This window comes from Gadus morhua, chromosome 22 (genome assembly GCF_902167405.1).
Source record: "Gadus morhua chromosome 22, gadMor3.0, whole genome shotgun sequence".
In the NCBI taxonomy this organism is placed as follows: domain Eukaryota; kingdom Metazoa; phylum Chordata; class Actinopteri; order Gadiformes; family Gadidae; genus Gadus; species Gadus morhua.
In genome coordinates this window covers 6,328,021-6,350,289 of record NC_044069.1, presented here as the reverse complement: position 1 = coordinate 6,350,289, position 22,269 = coordinate 6,328,021, and the positions used below count along the sequence as shown (strand labels likewise).

The following is a 22,269-nucleotide window of genomic DNA, read 5'->3' as shown; positions in this document are numbered from 1 at the left end:
GGATCAATGTGTCATTCAAAAATGGTTCAACAATATTGTCCAAAGAATAACCGTGACACTTAAAAGTAATGTGGGATATATTTGTGGATATGTGTTATATCTCTACTTTACTTCTGAATTAAGCATTGCATAGATTGCAGGATTTAATCTAAATAATATGGACCACACTTAGACACATCTGTTGCTTGCTGAGTGCAAATTAAATTTAATACAACTTCCTCGCCCCACCAATTATACCGAACATTCTGATAGTGCGTGTCACTCATGGGTATGACAAGATGATATCTTTCATTGAAACGTGACATTCAATAGTCGAGTCTACACCTCGTTTGGCAGGCCGTCAAAACGCCCAGACAAGATATTTTAACACAGAAAGCCATAGCCAATAGTATTGTAGTCATCTACAGTAGCAAAACTACTCCCCTTAAGCGTAAAGGGCTGATTATGGTCCCTCGTCCACGTAACGCAAGGTTCTGGTGCGTATCTCAAAAATGTTAACCTCCAGTCGAGGCGACGCAGCAGCAAGGGCTGTGATTGGTCCGCTCACTAAAACCCGACGCAGAACCGAAACAGGTTCACGACTGCGTCGAAGCGTCTGCGTGGTCCTTGCGTTGCGTTACCGTGGGACCATAATCAGCCCTGGGTTTACAGGAAAGGGAGTGGAGTCTTGGAAGCAGTGAACATTTCGTTCAGCCTGTATTTCATAACCACATTTGACACCACTGCTACAACACCACTTCTGAGAACTTTGAATGAACGGAACTCGATGAGAATACGCTCTCGAATAGATTGGTTCAGTGGATCACTTTCTTTAAGAACAAATCGACAAATGCCATGGAGGGCGAACTCACCCTGAATTACTCTGTCTTGGACTTTGGATTCTCGTTTCTGGGGCTGGCTTTCTTCTTGGTTGACATAGCGCTGGACATATGGGCAGCGGTGCATTTCTACCAAGAAGGAGACTTCATCTACTTGGGGCTTTTGGTGACGATGCTGGCAGGCTCTTCGGTTCTTGGACAGCTCTTCAGCTGGTTATGGTACCGATATGAGGACTGGGAGACACGCACAAGCACAGAGGGCTCAGTCAGCAAGAGGGTCCTTCAAGTTCTGCACATATTCCAGCTGGGCGTCTACATCAGGTGCTCTGAACTTTTTACATAATATCATAACGAAAATCCTTTACGCCAGGCAATCCTGTTGCTCGAATGCATACGCTATCGTGATGTTAAGAACAATAAATACATGTCATAATACAAGTTAAAATAGGATCGATTATTATGAGCTAATTGCATTGGTATAGCGCATTTCTGTGTGTGTGTGTGTGTGTGTGTGTGTGTGTGTGTGTGTGTGTGTGTGTGTGTGTGTGTGTGTGTGTTTGCGTGTGTGTTCAGAGGGGACGTGGTCGTGTCATCTCCACTCAAACAATACATTCAGTTACCTTCAGCGATTAACATCACGAATTGAACTATAGCGACAGTCCCAACCTTTGCATAATCCATTTACATCATCATAAATACGGTCGTCGACGTTGACCAAGCTCCATCGACTGCCTTATATTATAACACCATTCCTGGCTGCTACCTCACAGGTACGCAGGCGTGCTGGAGGTCGCTGTGTGCAGCTTCTCCTCAAGAAAGGAGCGCGAATCGGAGAACGTGGCCGTGTACCTGTCCCACGACCTGTCCATGCTGCGGCTCATTGAGGCCTTCTCGGAGAGCGCCCCACAGCTCGTGCTGATGCTCACGGTCATGCTGCAGACCGGGGACTGGCAGGACCCCGTGACAGGTGTGTGTGTTGGCAGTGGGACTACATTCACTTTTACAGTTTTTCTCGATTGTATACACAAAGGGCGTAGGTTGGGTCTGAGCTTTGGTGGGGACACTAGCTTTTCATGCAGTCAGTTCAGCTGACCATTTTACTGTATCACAGTAAAAAAATGATTTCATCATTACACCCCCCGAAAGACAGTCTAAACATTTTCTTACTGCAGTGTTTTTCATTTTACTTATCAGTGCAATTACTGTAGGCCTACTGTAATTTACCAAAGTACGTAACATTGGTGTATTGTCAGAACAATGTTGTAGCATAGGTGTACAGTATGAATCTGGGAAGCTTGGATTGTGAGTTCAGATCATTGGAGCTCATTGGATAGACAAATATGCATTGTATCCTATTCTGATACGATTGTGTCAATGCAATATTTATATGATATATTCACAGTATTATATTACAATACGGCAACAGTCTTTATACTATATGTACCACCTAATTGCAACTTTAAAAAGGAAAGCTATTTCTAAACCATTTTATACATTGGAATATGTAACATTGCCTCATAAAGCCAAAACATATGTAAATAGTATTTTGATGGAAGTGTTTTGAACTGATCACACCAGTGTTTAATTGATGCTCTCTAAGGGATATTCATTTTATATCTGTGTTTACTGTTTGGTGGAAAAACTCAGTTTTGAGAAGAATTTGTGTAGTTTTGACAAAATGATTTAGTCATCTAAGGTTTGTGTTTAGTGTTTTGAGAAATTGAGCTATAGTTTCAGAAAGGGTGTCTAAACGATTGAGAAAACTGTAAGAGAAAGAGAGAGATAAAGAGAGAGAGGGAGAGGGATCAAAAGTTGAGCTAGAGATAAAGAGAGAGAGAGATTAAGTTGAGCAAGAGATAAAAAGAGAGCGAGAGATTAAGTTGAGAGAGCGAGAGAGAGAGGTCTAGAAGTGTGCAACTAGATCACTTTTCACTTTCACTTTCACTTTCCTAAGAAATTCCTCCCTCAGCGCCACCAGCGCTAACATCTTAACCCCTCCCATCCTTCTTCCAGTGCTGAAGGCCGTGGGCTCAGCCTCGGCCATCGCCTGCAGCGTGACCCTGTACCACCGCTCCCTGCGTTCCTTCCTTACGGACAAGGCCAAGCAGGGCCCCGTCTCCTCCCTGCTCTACTTCATCTGCAACCTGCTGCTCATCTTCCCGCGTCTGGCCGCCCTGGCCCTGTTCGCCTACGCCCAGCCCTGCTACATCTTCGCCCACTTCCTGTGCTGCTGGGCCGTGCTCTTCTTCCTCGCCTGGTGCTGCGGGACCGACTTCATGGACAGCTCCGCCGGCGAGTGGCTGTACCGCGCCACGGTGGGCCTCATCTGGTACTTCAGCTGGTTCAACGTCAGCGCGGGCCGCAGCGTGTACCGCGGCGTTTTCTACCACGCGTGGATGCTGCTGGACCTGCTCCTGCTCTGTGGCCTGGCGTTCTGGCAGACCCACAAAGCGCCGTGCATCACCGGGGGGGTGCTCTCGCCGGACACGGTGGCGGTGATGGGCGGCGTCGTCGTAGCGGTGTACGTGTCGGGCCTCCTGGTCAAAGTGCTGTACTACCAGCGCTTTCATCCCAAGCTAGGTGATGACACGAAAAAGCCCCTTCAGTTAGCTGCTGCTGGAGACTGTACCGACGGGGGTCGTGGCTTGGGTGACTACACCGAAGTGGATTCCATGGAGCCTCCTCCGGTGGAGATGTTAACCGGGGGGGGGGAGGAGGTTGGGAGGGTGAAGAGACCAGTGAACAGAAGGATGCAACACTTGGCTAAGAACTTCTACTCATAGTCACTCCAGCGAGCGCTTGACAGACTGACTCAGATGGACGATTTAAAATAACCATTTTTCACAATGGCAAATTTATTTATATGTGTGCTACCAATGCGTTTATATTGTGCTTTATATCTGTACAGCAATTCAGTGACCTTATCTCTGCCTTGGGGGGGGGGGGGGGGGGGGGGTGTTTCATTTCAAAGTTCAACTTAAGCTCCAGAAGGAGCTTTGCAGTTTGCACACACACACACACACACACACACACACACACACACACACCTTGTTCCAATTGCAAGTACCGGTACCTTTCTCTATTAATTTAAAAATGGCTATGTACAGTACATAATAAAAAGAACAATGAAGGAACCGTTAAACATGAATGTTTCTTTACATTTTTTGATAATTTATTTACATTGCAGGGAGTGTGTACAGACCACAGCAGGGGGACCTCATGGTTAATATGCAGTGTCTCGATGCCACTGTAACAGTACGCAATGTCCACAAACAGTGATAATGTAAATGACCCTGACGACTTTAGCTGTGTGCCGAGCCCACCGCGGTACGCTCGCTGACACCACAACACCGGTCGGAGCGATGAGATGAAAATAAAATAAAAAAGTAAGTGGAAAGGTTGCAGTTTAAAAATACATAGTCTTTGGCATTGAAAAAGGAAAAAATTAAATATGAAGTGATTTCACTCCTCAAAAGACATTGTGCATCAGAGCCACAATGAGACTCTGAATCGGACATGAAGCAAAGCTTAAGTCCAACAATTCATTCGAAAATGTTGCGGTATGGTCGCCTATTCCTTCCTCAGAGTAGACAATAAAACAAAAAAAGGGATGTAACTTGATTTGTTATTTCCCCCCCCACCCACCACATGATTTAGGGAAATTCAGGGTAATGGGAATTCCCTTTAACTCCTTTTAGGTAGTACAATATTTCAGTTACACATTCACACAAGAGTGGGTCCGAACCGAATGCATCCGAGTATGCTGTGAAGGATTATCGTGTTCCCCGTTGATCGTCTCCAGGCCGTGCTCACAGGTGCACGTGTTCTGGCCGCAAAGTAACTAGTATTTTGACAGTTGAGTATTTCATCGCAAAGTTTTCATTCAGAAGTAACCTAAATCTCTGAAAGATGACGTCAAGAGGATCAGTCGACATTTGTGATGATTCATTACGATGAATCATCACCAAAAAAGTATAGTTTTGTAATATGATGACGACTGTTTCCATAAGTAACAACACTACCAAAAGACATCAGATCACGCATTGTGGAAAGAAAAATAAACTGAATAATCAGACAGAACTATGTAACAGCAATTACTATTTTGTCTTTCAAACGTGTCAAGTTGCTGAAGTGTAAGCCTCCGCAGAAATGAACATCATTCTTTTTTTTATATACATCTATATAGATCTATATCTATATATAGATATAGATCTATATATAGTAAAAACATATAGTTAAAAAAGCAAAAGAACACTTTGGATAATAAACATGTTGATAGTTCCCTTTTTTGAGATTACAGAGTGTACAATCACTGGTTAAAAAGGCACAATATAAATACACAAAACAAAAGAAAAGACAAAAAAATAAAACAGAACACACCGAAAACATTCTTATTGGTCAAAGCTGCATGTGTGTACATGTGAAACCAGGCTCATCTAAATTCAGTCACAATCCACCCTCAGTCTCTGATTGGTTAACGAGCATGCCATCTACTCCATGTATTGCACAGTCTTCCCCCCCCCCCCCCCCCCCTCATGTCCTGAGTCCGTTGTGGGATGCGATGTGACCGACCGATGACTGCGACGACCAGGTTCGGTGAAACAACCACGCGTTTTGGTAGGAGGCGGCCGCGAATCAACCAATCGGTTTCTATGTGCCAGTACTCCGATCTGAGGGTTTCATAGGTGGTTCATGGGTTACATGAGAACCACAGATTTATTCAAGCCAACGATTTAAAGTATTGTCAGGTAGGCATAATGAATCCCCTTTTTATTAGGAGGGTGCTTCAACATCAATTCAACTCCAGCGTTTCTGTGTGGATCCTTTAAGGGAACAACACCACCTGCCATTATAACAATTCTTGCTGAACAAAGTTATATACAGAATGCAATGGACTATAGATAATCATCGTCATGGAAACAGGGAGCATAGGAACCCCATTGGTGAGAATGTTTGGTCAAGAAGGGGTCACATGACACAGTATGCCATCAGAAAACTGCCATGAAGCCCCTGTACGCACGCCTGTTTAATACAATACCACCCCCCCCCCCCAATACTGTTTACTGGGGTCCTCATAGGTCACCAAAGGTCACTTAGGGGCCACACCAGGGGGCCGGTTCTACAGCCAAGACCGCAGAATAGGTGGACAGGCCTCGTGCACAGGAAACAGGAAGTGGAATTCTGATGCGAGGGGGATTGCATTGTGGTGATGTGGTCTGAACAGAAGAAGAAACCATACAGCATGGTGGACGTTTGATAGAAGGGTGTTTACATTCGTCAGCACCCCCCCGAGGCAACAGCTAGTTCTAGAACAAACTGTGACACAGCGTTTTCCCTTCCACGTCTGACTTCTCCGCTCAGACACTAGGGACTGAGTGGCGGTCAGGGGGATTTTTGTCAGAAAGCATGCGCTGGGTACTATTTTTTTATCTCTTCATCGCAGTCTCAGGAAGTGTGAGTAGGGGAAGGCCGGTTGCTTCCACCGTCAGAGTCCAAGACCAGACCACGACCACACGTCACGTTGTGGTCACGGGGTCAGCGTCAGCCGAGCCAGTCCGGTGAACCAGGAAGTACCTTTGGAGAGGACCAGACCGATGGCGTCTTCGAAAAACGTCCATGAAAATGTTTATGTCCGACGGACCACAAGGAGTAACTGCATTGTAACGCTGAGATAAAACGAAAAAACGAAAAAACAACATGCATGCGTTCAAGCTTCGGAATGAGTGCAACGATGCGACCTCAGAACGTCGGCTTGGTTGGGGACTTCCACTAGGCCCCCCCCCCCCCACCTTAAATCATCAGAGGAGCCAGGGTGGCGTTTCCTCAGGCGAGAGAGAGCGATGATGGGGAGTGAGTGTGTGAGACCGAGAGAGAGAGACAGAAAGACAGAGACACAGAGAGACAGAGAGACAGAGAGAGAGAGAGAGACATTGAGGGTGAGTGTGAGAGAGAGTCCCTCTTGGTGTGCCAGTCAGTGCCAGTTCCAGCTTGTTTGAGCGTTTAGCTGCCATACAGGTCAAGGGTCATCCATCCAGTCCCACCAAAGCGTCCAAACGTTGCCCTCCCCCCCCCCACCCCAGCAGCAAAACTCCAGGCTGAGGGCCGGGCCCGTTACCGCGGTAGTACGGAACAAAAAACAACGAGAACAACAAAAGAAAAACAAAAAGAGGAGATAAATGTTGTATAGTGGAGGTTGGTTGAGGGTTGGTGGGTGGGTGATTTGATAGGGGCGGGGGGGGGAGGGCGGGAGGCATCTCCGCTGACCTCTGAACCCCCGTCGCCACCGTCTACAGGAAGTCCAGCTCCAGCGCCTGGTGCAGGGACACCAGGTCCCCGTGGGTGGAGATCCTCCAGAAAGGCATGTTGTGCTGAACGCAGACGGACAGAGGGACAGACAGACACAACAGGTCAAACCCTTGGTAACCAGGGAGCTGATGCTGTGGTCACCATGGAGATTATTTTGGTAGCGGCCGTGGTGCTGATGCTGTGGTAACCATGGAGATTATTTTGGTAGCGACCGTGGCGCTGTTGCTGTGGTAACCTTCGGGATTATTAATCTGCTGTGGTTACCACGTCACTTATGTTAGGGTATCCATGGGGATCATGGGTTGATTGTGTCTTATCTATTTGCTGTAGGGCCCACGTTGGTCATGTTGTATCAACCGTGGCGCTGATGGTGTGGTTACCATGGGGATGACGTTGTCGTAACCATGGTGATTATATGGAGGTAGCCATTGGTCGAAGTGTCCACATTGAACATGGTTTGTGGTGCGTGTGGTTTAATTTGTTCCGAATTTTCCAGACCGATCAGAGATCGACACCATTATGATCACCATTATTGATTGATCATCGGGGGGGCAGGAGGGGCGGGCGCTCCGGGCTCACCTGTTTGGCGGCAAACTCCTCGTCGCGGCCGTCCCCGATCACCACGTAGGTCACCTTCTTGCCGAAGCGCGAGACGATCCTCTCGAAGCAGCTCTCCTTCCCTGAGGGGAGACACAGCGACATAAGGCTCCGCCTCCGGCCCGCAGAACGTACACACTGAATGGGCCCGGGTTGCCGGGCGGCTAGCTGCATGAGTTAGCGCGCCTGCTAGGGCCGCTTGGCGAACGTCGTTCAAATTCCTCCCAGTATCATTAGAGCTTGGTCATATTGTCATATTAGAGTCTAAAACACGCAAGTGGACACACTTGCGTGTCACACTTTTTTTTTTAACTGTACAGTCACATAACCACACACACACACCTGGACTGGAGAGTCCAGGTTGACTAACTTGATAAATTGGAAATATTCCTACCAATTTTATTACGGTTAGTCATCTCTCTTGATATATTCTATTTTAAGAGAGAGTGACATTTTTGACTACCTCTAAACTCTGAACGTGTACTTTTGGATGGACGTTTCGGGGAGTGGCTCAATGCTGCTCTGAAGAGATTAAACAAGTCGGTGACGCAAACATGACCAAAAAAATAGTTGTTCCACCCTACTATTAGAGTAACTGCTCAGGCGACACCAAAGACACAACCAGAAACGAGCGCTTTGAGGTGCACGTCCTTCACACGCCTCCACGGACCTATTTTGGTGGCGCTGTAGATGGTGTCGATGGAGAAGACCTCTCCCAGGCCGTAGAGCAACACCTTGGCCAGGGCTGGCACCAGCTGGGTGGTGGTGACCAGGATGTTCAGACACTTCCCCCTAAGAAGGAGACACACACACACACACACACACAGGAGAACATGGCCCAAATAAACTTAGTAAGATTACACACACACACACACACGTGTCCGCTAGAAAGAAACGGAACTGAAAGGGCAGTGTGATTGTGAATTTGCATATTATTATTTTTTTACACTGTACCGTCACATAACCAACCACACACACACACACACACACACACACACACACACACACACACACACACACACACACACACACACACACACACACACCTGGACTGGATCAGCAGCAGGGACTTGAGGGCCGTGCTGAGCCAGGCGTCCGTCACGTTCTCGATCTCGGACTGAAGCCTCAGCAGAAGATCCCTCTTCATAGGACTCAGCAGGCCTGAGAGAGAGACAGACACACACACACGTTAAAGTCATAATAACAAACATATTAACTTCTCTTTAACTGATATGAACACTGCTATACTTCATAAACTGCCACGGATACACGCCAACTAGGCAGATCAGAAGCTGTCGCTGTCACAGTGTCACATGTGCCCTCTGATGTAAGGTAAAGACGCCACGGTAAATAGTGGAGACCTGTCGTCGAATCAATATTATGTCCCGACTGTAAATTGTTCAAACATGGCTCGTCTGAACCCTTTGGCCCCCCTAGACTACATATACACAACAAGCTAGCTAGCAACAGTGCAATAACCAGCTAGCTAATGCTATAGCAAAATACCGGAATGCTACAACCAGCAAGAGTTTATCCTATGGGGAAAACAACACAATGCTACAATCAGGTAGCTATGTGGTAAAAACTGACAAATTACAAACTTCATCTTATGATAAGAAACAACAGGATAATAGAACAGCTTCACAAATATATAATGCTTTAAGCCAGGCGATCCTTAAGCAAGAATAACACAATGCCATAAACAGCTAGGTGATGGCATTACAGAACTCTGTTCTGATAAACAACAAAATACTAGAACAGTTTCACCAATAAATAGAGCTATAAGCCAGGTGATCCTTAGGCAATAACAACACAGCGCTAAAACCAGCTGTGGCGTAGCGGTGTGATGCTAGCTCACCTCCGACGTTGGTCTTGTAGGCGTTGTAGATCTCCTTTAGCCGGCGGTAGCGGAAGGCTAGCTTGCGCATCCACTCCACGCCACCGGGGACGCCGGCGGGCCCGGAGCCTCCGCCCCCCCCGCTGGAGCCGCTGAAGCCGTCGGCCAGGAAGTTATAGTTACTGAAAGAGAGAGACAAGAGAGGGACAGAGACAAGAGAGAGAGACAAGTGAGAGAGAAAGAGAGGGACACAGAGACAGAGACAAGAGAGAGACAAGAGACAGAGACAGAGAGAGAGAGAGACAAGAGAGAGAGAGAGAGAGACAAGAGACAGAGAGGGACACAGAGACAGACAGACAGACAGACAGACAGACAGACAGACAGACAGAGACAGAGAGCCAATGAGACAATGTGCAAAAGCTTCTGAGAAGAGCCAGTGTTAAATGGCTACATGCTGAAATATCATGTCTTTCAGGGCAAACGCTTCCCAGAGGACTCTGACGGACCAACCTGAGGTCCTGTCCGTTGTCGTCGGACGCCACGTCTTCCACGTGGACCTGGTCACACTCCTGGAAGAGGAAGAGGAAGAACCTGGTGGTTTAGTCAGGCCGGGTCTGCAGAGGATGTTCCCACACACGCGTCGACTTCACAACACCATCAGGAGGTTAATACCACAGCACCTCCCTCCACACGCATCGACTTCACAACACCATCAGGAGACTAATACCACCTCCAAACGCATCGACATTGCAACACCGTCAGGTCATGAGACTAGATCATCACCTAGTCTGATGACATTTTATTCCATTAGAATATCAGGTTTGTATCATGTCCTGCTATAGTTTTATTATCGGAGAATGTTTAACCTGCACATTATTATGGATGAGCATGCATATAACAGGCCTTATAGACCATAGACATCGTCTATACGCAAACACAACAGAGATGACAGTCTGTCGTGGGCTTGTTCTCTACCTCCAGGTCGTTGAAGAACAGGTGTGTGTCGGCCAGTTCAAAGATCAGCTCCTCCATCTGAAGGCCCAGGTTCAGCACAGTGGCTGGGTCCTGCCCGCACACGCACACACACACACACACACACACAAGTATATTAACGTTAGAGGCCGGCATGGGTTCGAATCCGAACGGGGCCACCTATGAGGGCTGAGTGTGGCTTTGCGGCATTGTAAGACACTTTTGATAAATGGGGGGTTATTTCATTTATTAACATTGTTTCGGTGAATGGGAGAATGAAGCTGGAAACCTGACCAATATCGGGCCAGAATTACAGTAAATGTAATACACGAAAAAATAACCCAAGTTATGCGATCAGTGAGCAGACACGAACCTTGCCGAACTTCTGTGCGAAGGAGCCGGTGAGAAGCGAGTGGAATATGATGATGGTCTCGTCAAGGTCCCACAGAAAGACCCGCTGGAAAAGACACACGCAGGAGACTTTAACAAACCGCACTCCTTCAACCAGCAGCACTGCCAAAATACTAGCTTGTTAGCCTCGAAACAATAAAGGGCGGAAATTGTGTTTGGCTACCAATTGTTTTTTTTATCTCAGCCCACCATAACTTCTGGTTCCTAAAAAAAAAACCCAAGGGCAATCATGGATTAAATAGCAGTGGCTCAACTCGGCTGGTGTGCCATAGGGCTGCTCGATTATAGAAAGAAATCATAACCACGATTAATTTGATCAATCTTGAAATCACGATTGTTCATTTTTTCCAGCATTTCTCTCCAAAAAAAAAACTTTGCAACTGAGAAATTCAAATCGCCCCTTAAAATTCGATTCAACGCACGGCCCTAGTGTGCCGACCCCTTGGCGACACCCCCTTTGTAGCGACCGCAGGTTCGAGTCCCGGCCGCGGTCCTATGGGACACGTCCCTCCCCAGGAGCCCGCGTGCGGCCACAGCCGGCCAGGCGCTCACCTCCAGGTCCGAGTCCGTGGAGGGGCATCCGTCGGGCTTCTTGGCCTTGCCTTTGGCCTTCCCCACAGAGTTCCTGCGGCCCGCGTCCTCCAGCTCCCGGGCCCCCGTGGGGAGGGCCAGCCCGGCCGGCAGGGCGATGCCCGGCGGGAGGTTCTCCTGCGGGGGGGCGTCTGAGGGACGGGGGCACCGACGGGGGGCCGGGGTTAGCGTGTTAGCGTCGTTCTGGAAACACGCTAACGGTCTGGGTGAGTTCGGGTCTGACTGATCCCACAATCGTTGCCATTTTTTCTTTATTTAGATCTAACTTTGGTAAAAGCATATAATTATAATAATAATTTCTGGTTTGGGCTGATCAACCGGGTTGATCAGCCCAGTCAGTAGTAAGTAATCTGTATAAAGAAGCGAGGTAGAGTAAACAAGGTAGAGTTGAATTGCAACATTCCTTCTGCAGTCACTGCTAATACGATCCATAAATCACTATCTCTGAAAGTTATATTATAAATGAAAGTTCACTTAGGAATACCTCAACTAAAACGTAAATATTTTACTACAAGCTCACAAGTGACTCATCCCTCAACGGTGAATCAACAAATAACGAGAGTTGTTACGAATTTCCCCATCTGCAAACAACAGGCGTCCTTAACGGTCGGAGGTTAACTCCTCTTCCTCCTTGGACAGAGAAAGGGGGCGTGGCCATGCGGTCAGGTGACGTATTCACCGGTGTTGCTGGGCAGCCCGGCGGACACGGCGCTCTCCGACTTGACGGCCGGGTAGCCGGCCACGCCCGCAGCGTCCGTACCGTGACTCTCGCTGCTCGGCAGGCCGGGGGGCGCGTAGCCTGGCAGGGGCGCGTAGTACTGGGAGAACTGGGCCTGGGGTCCCAGCGAGGAGTAGCTGCTGAACTCCTGGAGGAGAGGAGAGGACACACACACACACACACACACACACACACACACACACACACACACACACACACACACACACACACACACACACACACACACACACACACACACACACACACGTCATTTAGCAGACCCTTTTATCCAAACCGACTTACAATAAGTACATTTGCCATAAGAAGGAGAAACAACACTACAGCGCTGTCGGTACAGTAAGGATGTTCATAGAACCAAGTACTAACCCAATCCCCGTACACAACAAAGATAGCTAGGATAAAGTACTATACTGCTAAGTACTATTTTTAAGTGCAAGGTCGTGCAACATGCAATAAGAGTGCGTAGGAGGGGTGTGGGGGGGGGGGGAAACCTCCAGTTAGGAGGAGGAAATCAAGTCTTCAACCTATTGTTGCGTGACCACGTTGAGTTTCATTGGTCAAGCTTGTACCAGGTGCCCGCCTCCCCTTCTCTCTCTCGTACCTGATTGGGCGCTGGGGCGGGGACAGTGCTGGCCGTGGTAGCGGGGATGTTGGAGTAAACGCTGGCCGTGGTGAAGCTTGAGCCTGCAGGACAGCAGCGACAACGCACTTAGCACACACTGCACCACAAGCGAACACCTACAGGCCCTCGCACTCAGACACACACACATACACACATACGCACACATCCACAGGCAAACACATTTTTAAGGGGTGACCCGTTACACACAAGGAGAGAGGCAGGTAATGTCTGGGGTGTTTGATTCACAGACACAAAAAGGTACTGGGTTCGATCTCCAAGGTTCGTGGCCTACCTGCAGGCATCTTTGAGGGGGAGTTCTAGTACTCCCTACAGGCTTCCTCATGACCTGTATCTGTATCTGGGGCGGATTAGTGTAATGGCTAGGGTCTTTTGACTACCTAGGGGCCTATGTCCACTAAAAGTCGTTTTCTGGGCAAGACAACTTTCTTGGGTTGTTTCCAATGAGGAGAGCGCATGTGTGGACGCCTTGACCAAATCACAGTGAGTGGCCCACAGTGTGTTGGCCTTAGTGAAGCAACTACGGGCGGTCAGGTTGAAAATCTCTGAGCTCTGTCACTAGTATTTTACCAGTGACCCAATCAAAAAAATCAACTGTCAAACTAACATTTAATTTAGTAAAAAAAGAGTTTATGGACTCACATTATAGGCTTTACCAAAATCAAAACTTTTGATTTTGACTGTCTTCGCTGCTTATCACTCACGGATGTTTGACAAGAAGTCATCGCTACGATGCTGAGCTAGAAGCTAAAGAGCTAACATGGCTGGTTGTCATAGAAACAGTAAACAAAAGGACAGAGATGCAGCTGTTTTTTCTTAATGTTTTTTAACGCTACATCCCAGTCCTTCCAAGTGCCATGCAGCACATGTGTGCCAGAAAAACACCCTTACCTGCTCCTTAACGACATGCATCTTAACGTACTCGCAGTGGACGCTTTGGTTAAAATCATCTGCCTAAAGAGCGTAAAGAGATAACCAGTCTCCCCCTGGTGGTCGGTTGTGGTGGTGGTGGTTGTTATGATGTTTGGGAAAGCCGTGTTGTTACATGGAGGAGAAGGAGAAAGAGAAGGGAGGAGGAGGGTGAGATCGCGGCTTGCCTTGGCTGGGGTAGGAATAGTGAAGCTGGCCGGACTGCGTGGACGTGTATGCGCTGCTGAAGCTGAGAAACCCCGGCTGACCAACAGAGGGCGCCTCAGGCAGCCCTGTCTCTGTTTTTATGCCTGGCCACATAGCACCTGAAGAAGAGGAAGAAGAGGAGGAGGAAGAGGGCAGTGGGAGCGGATGGGAAAAAGGACCAAGAAGAGGGGATGAAGAGGTGGAGGAGGAGGAGGATTGAGGATTGAGGAGAAGGAAGAGGAGGAGTGGTGGTATTAGGAAAGATAAAACGAAAGCTTTTTTCAGTTCCAGGTGTGATGTTTTTGGTTTTTCCATATAAAAAGCAGAGATTAATGAATAAAATAAAAGCCGTCGAGTCTGCGTTTGCCAAAGCATCTGGTAGCACAGTTGGAGAAGCATGAGAGGCTGGGGAGGTTTAGTAAGCAGACAATGGGTACAATGAGTAGCAGTGTGGACATGAATACAGCAAAGAGGTGGGAACCAGCACTTGAGAGTCGAGGGGCAAGAACTGACCAAACGGTGGGAGCCCGTAGGTCTGGCCTGCCTGGGGGAAGGAGTACACGCTAGACTGGGCCAGGGGAGAGAACGCCGCCTGGTTGCCGTAGGAGGTCACTGCGGGGCTGAAGGAGAGCACAGGCACATGTCAGGGATTAGCTGCTCCTGGACCATCTGCAAAGCCTAGTGTGTGTGTGGAGGGAAGGACTGCCAGATGCTGCTCCCATGACGGCTACTTTTATTGTACTATATTTACTTGAATGACAATAAATATATCGCAGTTTTCTTTATTTTAATGGGGAAATATCTGTCAGAATAGCATTTATTTTATTTTATTTTATTTTATTAAAGGATCCCCATTAGCTTATGCCATAGCAGTTTGCTAATCTTCCTGGGGTCCACATAAAATCCACATTACAAGTAATACTATTAAGTGTATTAAGATACAGTTCATACATACACAACTATAATAACAGTATACATAATACATCACAAAAGTTCAGCAATTATTAATACAGTATAATAAATAACTAAAACAGTACAGTTTAAACTAGAATACTTGATAGTAATCATAGACAACATGAATGAAAGCATACATTGTTCCTACAAATCAAATCATCAGATACAGCATGTATCTGATGATTACGCTCAAAAAGATTACGCTCAAAAAGAGCGTAAGTACTAACTAGAACTTACGTATAACTAATCCTACTAGTTCTATCTGCAATGTATCAGATAGGGCAATGCCTCTAACCATTCACATGGGGAATACACAAACAATATACTGCATACTACATTATTTACTTTTACTTTTGCTGGAGAGGAAGTCTAACTCTGGAGTAACACGTCAATGTTTACAGATGTTGGCAAACTTGAAGACTAAAGCTATTTATCAGGATAATAACAAAACCTTCCCGTGTTTATAATACTTAAGCAGCGTTATTGAGCTCATGTTTGCATCATTAGTTTACACTGGTTGATCTCTGTATCTTTAACTGCACATTCTGATCCCTTAACCTCAACAGAACAGGGTTAGGGTTAACAGCTTCGACAGCACCCTAAGCCTAGCTAATGAACAATCAATGAAGTCATCAATTATGTGTGGACTGGTGTAGCAAAGTCGTTTAAGCACACCATCAATATTAATAATAATATAATTTATGTAGAAGACATGAAACTGCAAGGATGTTTGGCACAATATGTGTCGCATTAATAACTGGACTTATTGGCAGAGACTGCGGTAACAGTGATTCGTTCTTATGTACATGCAGGTAAAAGATACCTACTTGTTGTCTTGGTACATCTGGGAGTATTCAGATACAACTGTGGTATCAGGGTACAGCAGTACAGTTTAAATGCAGGTAAAAGATAAGGTAAAAGATACCTACTTGTTGTCTTGGTACATCTGGGAGTATTCAGATACAACTGTGGTATCAGGGTCTTTGCACGGTCCGACTGAAGTCAAAATCGAAGGGTTACATTATCAGAGGGGCAGTATATCAAGGTGATCTGTACAGTGAAATACTTATAAAAAGCCAAGATAAATCTATTTACTAAAAAAAGACAGAGTGGCGATATGATATAAAAAAAAAGAAAGTGTTAATGGTAGGTTGGTTTATAATAAAATACAGAGACGCACAGGCAAAACATAAAGGCAAATCTACAATTCCCAGTTTAAAGGAAGGTCACATCATTTTGCATGGATGCAATGTCAGGTTTCCTGTTGTATATAAAGATTTGCTCCTACCAGAATGTGCATAGGAGTTCATGGGGTCACTGCATGCTTGCGGGGCTAAGGCACTCTGTTGGTCTGGTTGCCCATGGTCGCGGACTATCAAGAAAGTGTGACATTATAATACGTTACATTATATTGTTACTGCACAGCCGACTCTGGCTTCTCTCCCTTCTGTCCATCCACTTGTAAGCCACTTAGGATAAAGAAAATCTGCTCATTACAAAGTGGAAATATCACAACAATCTTGAGCAGGTACTTTCCAGAACTTCGATAAGATGAGCGTCATGACTGCTGAGCAGGAACTATTCATTAGCAAAGCGTGTGTCATAGAATACAGAGAATGAAGGGTGAACAAAGACTGATTTGATGGAGAGCCATTACCTGCCGTCAAGGCCGGGTATGTGTTCTGGGGGCTGCCATCCTCAGCCAGGTTCCTGGAGGATAACCAGAGCGCTGCTAGTTTAGCTTCTACCTTATTTATATACATTACATTATATTTTAGATCTTTACCTTAAAATCACTTGTTACACTTTTCTTCTATGGCCTTGGCACCATTCTCAAAATATACAGAATATTTTCAAAAGTCACGTGGAAACCTCCAAACCCCTTGGCAATTGTTCACAACAGATTTGAATTTGTCATACTTTTAAACAAATTTTAAAATGTTGTTGTGTTTTGCAAATGAGGAGATACAATGATCGGGCAATTTGTGCAATTACTAATTGAACATATCTTTCTGATAAAACTGAAAAGTTGCTTCTCGGTTGAACGGTTGTACTCTCTATAATGTGGATGAATTATTTCATCACATGCACATGACTCAGTCCAATAGTCATAATCTGCGGTATCTGCCTTAGCCATAATATACAAGTTATTTTGACTAATTTACCTAGAGCTTTGAAGACATTAACATGGATCAAGAAATGAAAAAAAAAAGGTAACCAAACAAGCAACGAATGGATACTTTACTTTACCTTATTCACAAAACCAGAGAATAGTTTGTCTTACTTTATTAACTTAATATTAACTGTAACAGCAACACCTTGGTCATTTATCTTAAATTAATCACTGCTCTGATGGTTAAGTTCTATTTTATTTAATAATATTAACTTGCTATGCACTTGATGACCTAACCACCAACCTGGTCTTATGCAAAGACTTACTTTGTGCAAACTATTGTTTACTCTAAACTTAGATACTAACAAATTGACCATTCCCTTCAGCTAATTAACTTACAGAGAGCTCTGCTAGTTTAGCTTCAACCTATTTTACCTTATTAACTAACTATTCCATTGATAACCTAACCACCAACCCTCTGAAACAAACAGTCTTATGCAAAGACTTATGTTTGTGCAAACCATTAGTTACTCTTAACCTAAAGTATAAATCTTTCCATAGAAAGCAGTTCACACAGAAAGCCGTGAAGCACCACTTACCGTGTTGCCTTCTCCAGTCTATCGTCCATATCAAGCTTGGCCTTCTTTGACTGAGGACGAATAAAAGCGGAAAGCAACGATATAATACGTCTCTATGTAATGGAGAGATGTGTTGTCATTGGGTACGGATTAAAACCTGTCCATTCAGAGCCAACAATGCCCAAACCAAATCCCCTGCCATCCTCCTTGCGGGGCCCCATTTTAAACACCACACCGTCCAAAACTATATGGATGGAAGATCGATATAGGAGGACCACGAGAACGCAGAGACCCTACACCCATCTGAGGCAGCATGCTTGCATACATGCATGTGAGCCAGCGTGTGTACCTGAGAGTTTTTGTTTGTGTACGTGCGAGTGTGAGTGTGTGTGTGTGTTTGAGAACATGCACGCTCACTCACACGCATGCATGAGTGCCTACGTCTAAGGGAGCAAGCGTTGAATGCATGTGCGTGTTCTCATATGTGTGAGTGAACATGAAGACGTGTGAGTGTGTGAGTAAGAGCATTGCCCCTTGTGTGTGCGGGTGTGTGTGTGTGACGTGTGTGTGTGTGTTAGTGTGCGTGTGCATGAGTGTGTGTTCACCGGCAGCTCGGTCAGCTCCGGCGGGCCGTCCATCTCTGCAGGGGGGTGAGCCGACATGGAGCCCCTGGTTCCTCCTACTGCTCTCTGGACCTGCGACCGCTGCCGTGACCCTGCTGCAACCCAGCACAACCAGCACCAGCACGGGGGAACACACACACCCGGTTAGGAGGAATGCAGGGGGTCGGCGCCTTAAGTACCCTGGCCCACGACCATGTCCACTCTCTCCCCCTCCCCCCCCCCCCCCCCCCCCTTCTGCCTCTCTCCCCTCCTCTCCTATCTCCCGCCACAACGTGGTGGTCCTCCCACTCCTGCCCTCCATCCCGTCGCTCCCCAGTAACCGATACAGAGGCGGTACAAAGGGGGAGGTGGTGAGGAGAAGGGGGGGGGGGGGGGGGGGAGAGAGCTCACATGGGGGGCCTCCTTACATGTGACCTAACCTACATTCGGCCAAACATGTCCTCCCTGCTCAGGTGCAAGCTGTCGTGTCACGGGTGCCCCGCGGGATAAGATCTAACCTGGTTTATTTGCTCGGCCGTCTCCGCTGGCCCTCGGGAGGCGCACATTGAGGGACATTTATATAACTGGCACACGACGCGGGAAGAGCGCAGGAAAATAGGGCAAGTTCAAAAGGATCCTCATATTTCAGCCACTTGTTAACAGCTCACGTTCTGCCGCCGTGGTGGCGTGCCGGTGAGAGGGTTTTCGCAAGACCGCTCACGAGTGGACGGCCCACCTCGACCGGTTGCCTGACAAAAACAAACCAACGTTGGACCTTATTTTTTTGGGGGATTTGGGTCTGCGACGACCAAATGACTTCTTACGGCCGGGCGTTAATAGACATAAAGCGCTACTGGAGCACAGGGCCCCCATTACTCGAATACAAATATATTGAATGCATGCTGCGTTCATGAAATGTGCGTCGAAACACGGGTTGCTGTGTTTCGCGGTGCAAAGGCGCCGATATTATGCACACTGCCGTGCAAGGATATTAATGTGCACGCTACAGACCCGGACTGCAACGTGCGCGCCTGAGCTTGTATTTTGGGTTGAACTCTCTTGCTTTTACATTGTGGATTCGAAAGAAATCCATTATTTTACTGTTATAATCAATCTGAACGAATCCACTCCCAAATATGGTGATTAATTGTTAAAACTGAACGAGAGATTTTAATGGGGCGCAGCAGATCAATACTGGGGCAAGTGCCCCAGTAAAAGGGGTCTAGCAACGCCCATTCGGCCAAGAACGTAGCCCTTTTTTGTAAATAATTAGTTGTTACCAATTAAACATTGCTCATTGTGCTTACAGCAGGGATTAGGCGTGCGGGGCCTGTTTACATGTGACCTAACCTACATTCGGCCAAACATGTCCTCCCGCGAGCATCAGGTGCTCAGGTGCAAGCTCTCGTGTCACGGCTGCCCCGCTGGATAAGATCTAACCTGGTTTCTTTGCGCGGCGGTCTCCGCTAGCCCTCGGAGGCGCACATTGAGGGACATTTATATAACTGGCACACGACGCGGGGAGAGCGCAGGAAAATAGGGCAAGTGGGGAATTCAAAAGGATCCTCATATTTCAGGCACTTGTTAACAGCTCACGTTCAGCCGCCACGGTGGCGTGCCGGTGAGAGGGTTTATGCAAGACCGCTCACGAGTGGACGGACAAAAACAAACCAACGTTGGTCCTTATTTTCGGCGATTTGGGTCTGCGACGACGCCCACCGCCCAGATAACTTCTGACGGGCCAGGACCATAGTATTTTTTTCTGAACAATTTTTTTTAATAATCAGTTGTTAACAATTTGATGACCTTGGTCATCAAAAATTGAAATGCCTTTTATTCAAATGTTACCAAAATGACTGTTGTACACCGAACAGATGTTCTCTTTATTCAAACGGACTTCTTAACGCCTCTCTCACATGAAAGTCCTACTGCTCCTGAGGAAATATTGACAAACACAAGTGTTTGCTTAAAAAAAAAAACTACATACAAATCACAGTGCCACACGACAATTAAATGCTGCATATAAATCAAAAGATTTATATGCAGCATTTAATTGAGCCATATCAATAAAAAAACATTAACAATTAATATAGGCTCGGCTCTGTATTTGAGAGAGAAAATTTAGAAACTTTAGAGCATTCTTTTGCAAATTATCTATCCTGACCATTTCACAAAAGGGATACGCATTTTCTTTTAAAACCAAGGGTATATGGCGTATTCACATATATTAGTTGACAGTGTCATTAATCAACTCATCTACTAAGTGCAGACTATCTACTTAGTGCACATAGATGCATATTCCAATTAGTTTTCTAATTCCGGTATGTATTTTGTATAATAGCTGTAAGTGACGTAGCATAAATAAGTTGTATTTCCTAATGCACACTAGCAGTATAGTATAAACTATCCAATGATAACAGCGTGTACTGTTCTCCTATGTTATGTTGTCTTTCACATAAGCTTTGCTAGCACTGCAACCAAAAAGCAGGATGGAATTCACATAAATATCTTGTATAACCAAAGTCCAAAAATAAATCCAAAAAGCCAAGCAGCATGACTTCAACAGTGCTGTTCAAACGGCTGAAAAACGTGACAATGCCGGCCACCCACAGACAACCCATAACAAGAAGGCCTCGTTGCCACTAGTAACCGCGGTACTCCGGTGGCGTCACGGATCCTCGCGACAGAGCAATAGGTCTCCTGCCGCCGGAGGAGCCTCACCTCGACACCGGTCGCCCAGAGCCGCATCGACTGGCCCTCAGAACACTGCGGCTCTCAGAGTCGTTACACCGCAACCTGCATGTCCCGTAGCACGTAAGACGCCGTTCGCTCTGCTTGGATAACTTTTGGTCCGCATTTGCTAGCCAGTTATGGTCTCTTGTTTGTACCTTGTTCCACATTAGCCTATATATACACACCAGTTTTCGCGGTCTTCGCGGTAACAACGGTTATGTCTGAATGGTAACCGTGACGACCCGTTATATTTGCGTACGTTAATACACAGCACTTGGTTACAAAGAATCCACATTCGCCGTTATATGTTGCGCTTTATCTAAACCCTTGATCGCAAGATTTACATCGTTTAACGTTAGCACCGGTGTCGCTCTTCGGTCCGTCGACACCTGTGGTTTACGAACGAACATTTTAAGCCGTGTAAACATAACGTAGACGCTATGACGGGGTTTACTCGTGCATCGGAGGGACACACGTTAGCGGGCTAGCCCTGGCCACATCCAGCAAATAGCCACCGCCAAGGGCAAGTTTATGATGGTCAAGTCCAGCCCAAAACCCTTTTCCTAGACAATCAGTGCTTCGTTACCTTTTGGAAGTGATACTACACTGTGATCACCCATACACTACTAGCTTTGATACAATCGCCTGCATCAGCGGTGTGTCCCGTGTGTGTAATATTAACTTGCATTAAATGCCACCGACCCCAGAATACTATGGGGATTTCTAAGGCCCAAAGTCACACTATCCCTGCAATGTTTTATTTTCCACACTGCCAACAATGTGGTTTACAACATCACGATCGCACGTTTCGTATACCTTCCATACGGCTAATGTCTACGTAGGTTTAATAACGAGCAACATCGCAGGGCAGGCTGGGTTTTCCCCAATGGGAAACTTTTCGGTTCCAAGGTTTAGTCGGGATCAAGCAAAGGAGTGGCTACTGAAATAGCTCAGCAATATGTGAAGACACCATTATCTCACGTTAAACACTACAGAAACCCACCGGGGGAGAAGCCTAAGTAAAATGGTGAAAGTATCCGTAATCGAACTTACCATCAAGTGGGATAATCGCTGTGCCTTTTATAGAATCGTCTTCTATTCCATCCACACTGTCAAGCTTTGTCTGTTGTTAGGGATCACTATTTTGCAGGAAGTTTTCCTACTCGCTCGTCTGCGCATGCGCACACCCGCTCATGTGAACCCTCGGCGAGATGTGGTTCGACAGGTGTGTGCGATTTAGCAGCATTCCCTGACAGGTGAGA

The 22,269-nt window shown here is 46.5% G+C and overlaps 2 protein-coding genes across 6 annotated transcripts; one reads left to right on the top strand and one right to left on the bottom strand.

Moving 5' to 3' along the window:
* Positions 1 to 48: 48 nt before the first annotated feature.
* xkr8.2 (XK related 8, tandem duplicate 2) lies at positions 49 to 3,906 on the top strand. The gene is made up of 3 exons (XM_030346415.1): positions 49 to 1,139; positions 1,589 to 1,785; positions 2,832 to 3,906. The coding sequence occupies exons 1-3, from the start codon at positions 835 to 837 to the stop codon at positions 3,599 to 3,601; spliced, it is 1,272 nt and encodes a 423-aa protein (XP_030202275.1). The 5' UTR covers positions 49 to 834; the 3' UTR covers positions 3,602 to 3,906.
* A 62-nt stretch (positions 3,907 to 3,968) lies between these two features.
* On the bottom strand, positions 3,969 to 22,202 carry eya3 (EYA transcriptional coactivator and phosphatase 3). 5 transcript variants are annotated; one of them, XM_030346402.1, is made up of 19 exons: positions 22,061 to 22,202; positions 18,278 to 18,390; positions 17,694 to 17,743; positions 16,639 to 16,691; positions 16,270 to 16,353; positions 15,911 to 15,977; positions 14,541 to 14,647; positions 14,009 to 14,146; positions 12,873 to 12,955; positions 12,212 to 12,398; positions 11,494 to 11,663; positions 10,904 to 10,987; positions 10,534 to 10,623; positions 10,069 to 10,127; positions 9,580 to 9,740; positions 8,768 to 8,882; positions 8,392 to 8,513; positions 7,704 to 7,804; positions 3,969 to 7,186 (listed from the first exon to the last, which is right to left on the bottom strand). In XM_030346402.1, the coding sequence occupies exons 2-19, from the start codon at positions 18,332 to 18,334 to the stop codon at positions 7,106 to 7,108; spliced, it is 1,809 nt and encodes a 602-aa protein (XP_030202262.1). In that variant the 5' UTR covers positions 18,335 to 18,390; positions 22,061 to 22,202; the 3' UTR covers positions 3,969 to 7,105. The 5 variants fall into 5 exon arrangements, with proteins under 5 accessions (XP_030202262.1, XP_030202264.1, XP_030202263.1 ...); XM_030346404.1 differs by having other exon boundaries at positions 12,293 to 12,398; XM_030346403.1 differs by having other exon boundaries at positions 18,278 to 18,387; positions 22,061 to 22,195.
* Between the last annotated feature and the right edge of the window lie 67 nt (positions 22,203 to 22,269).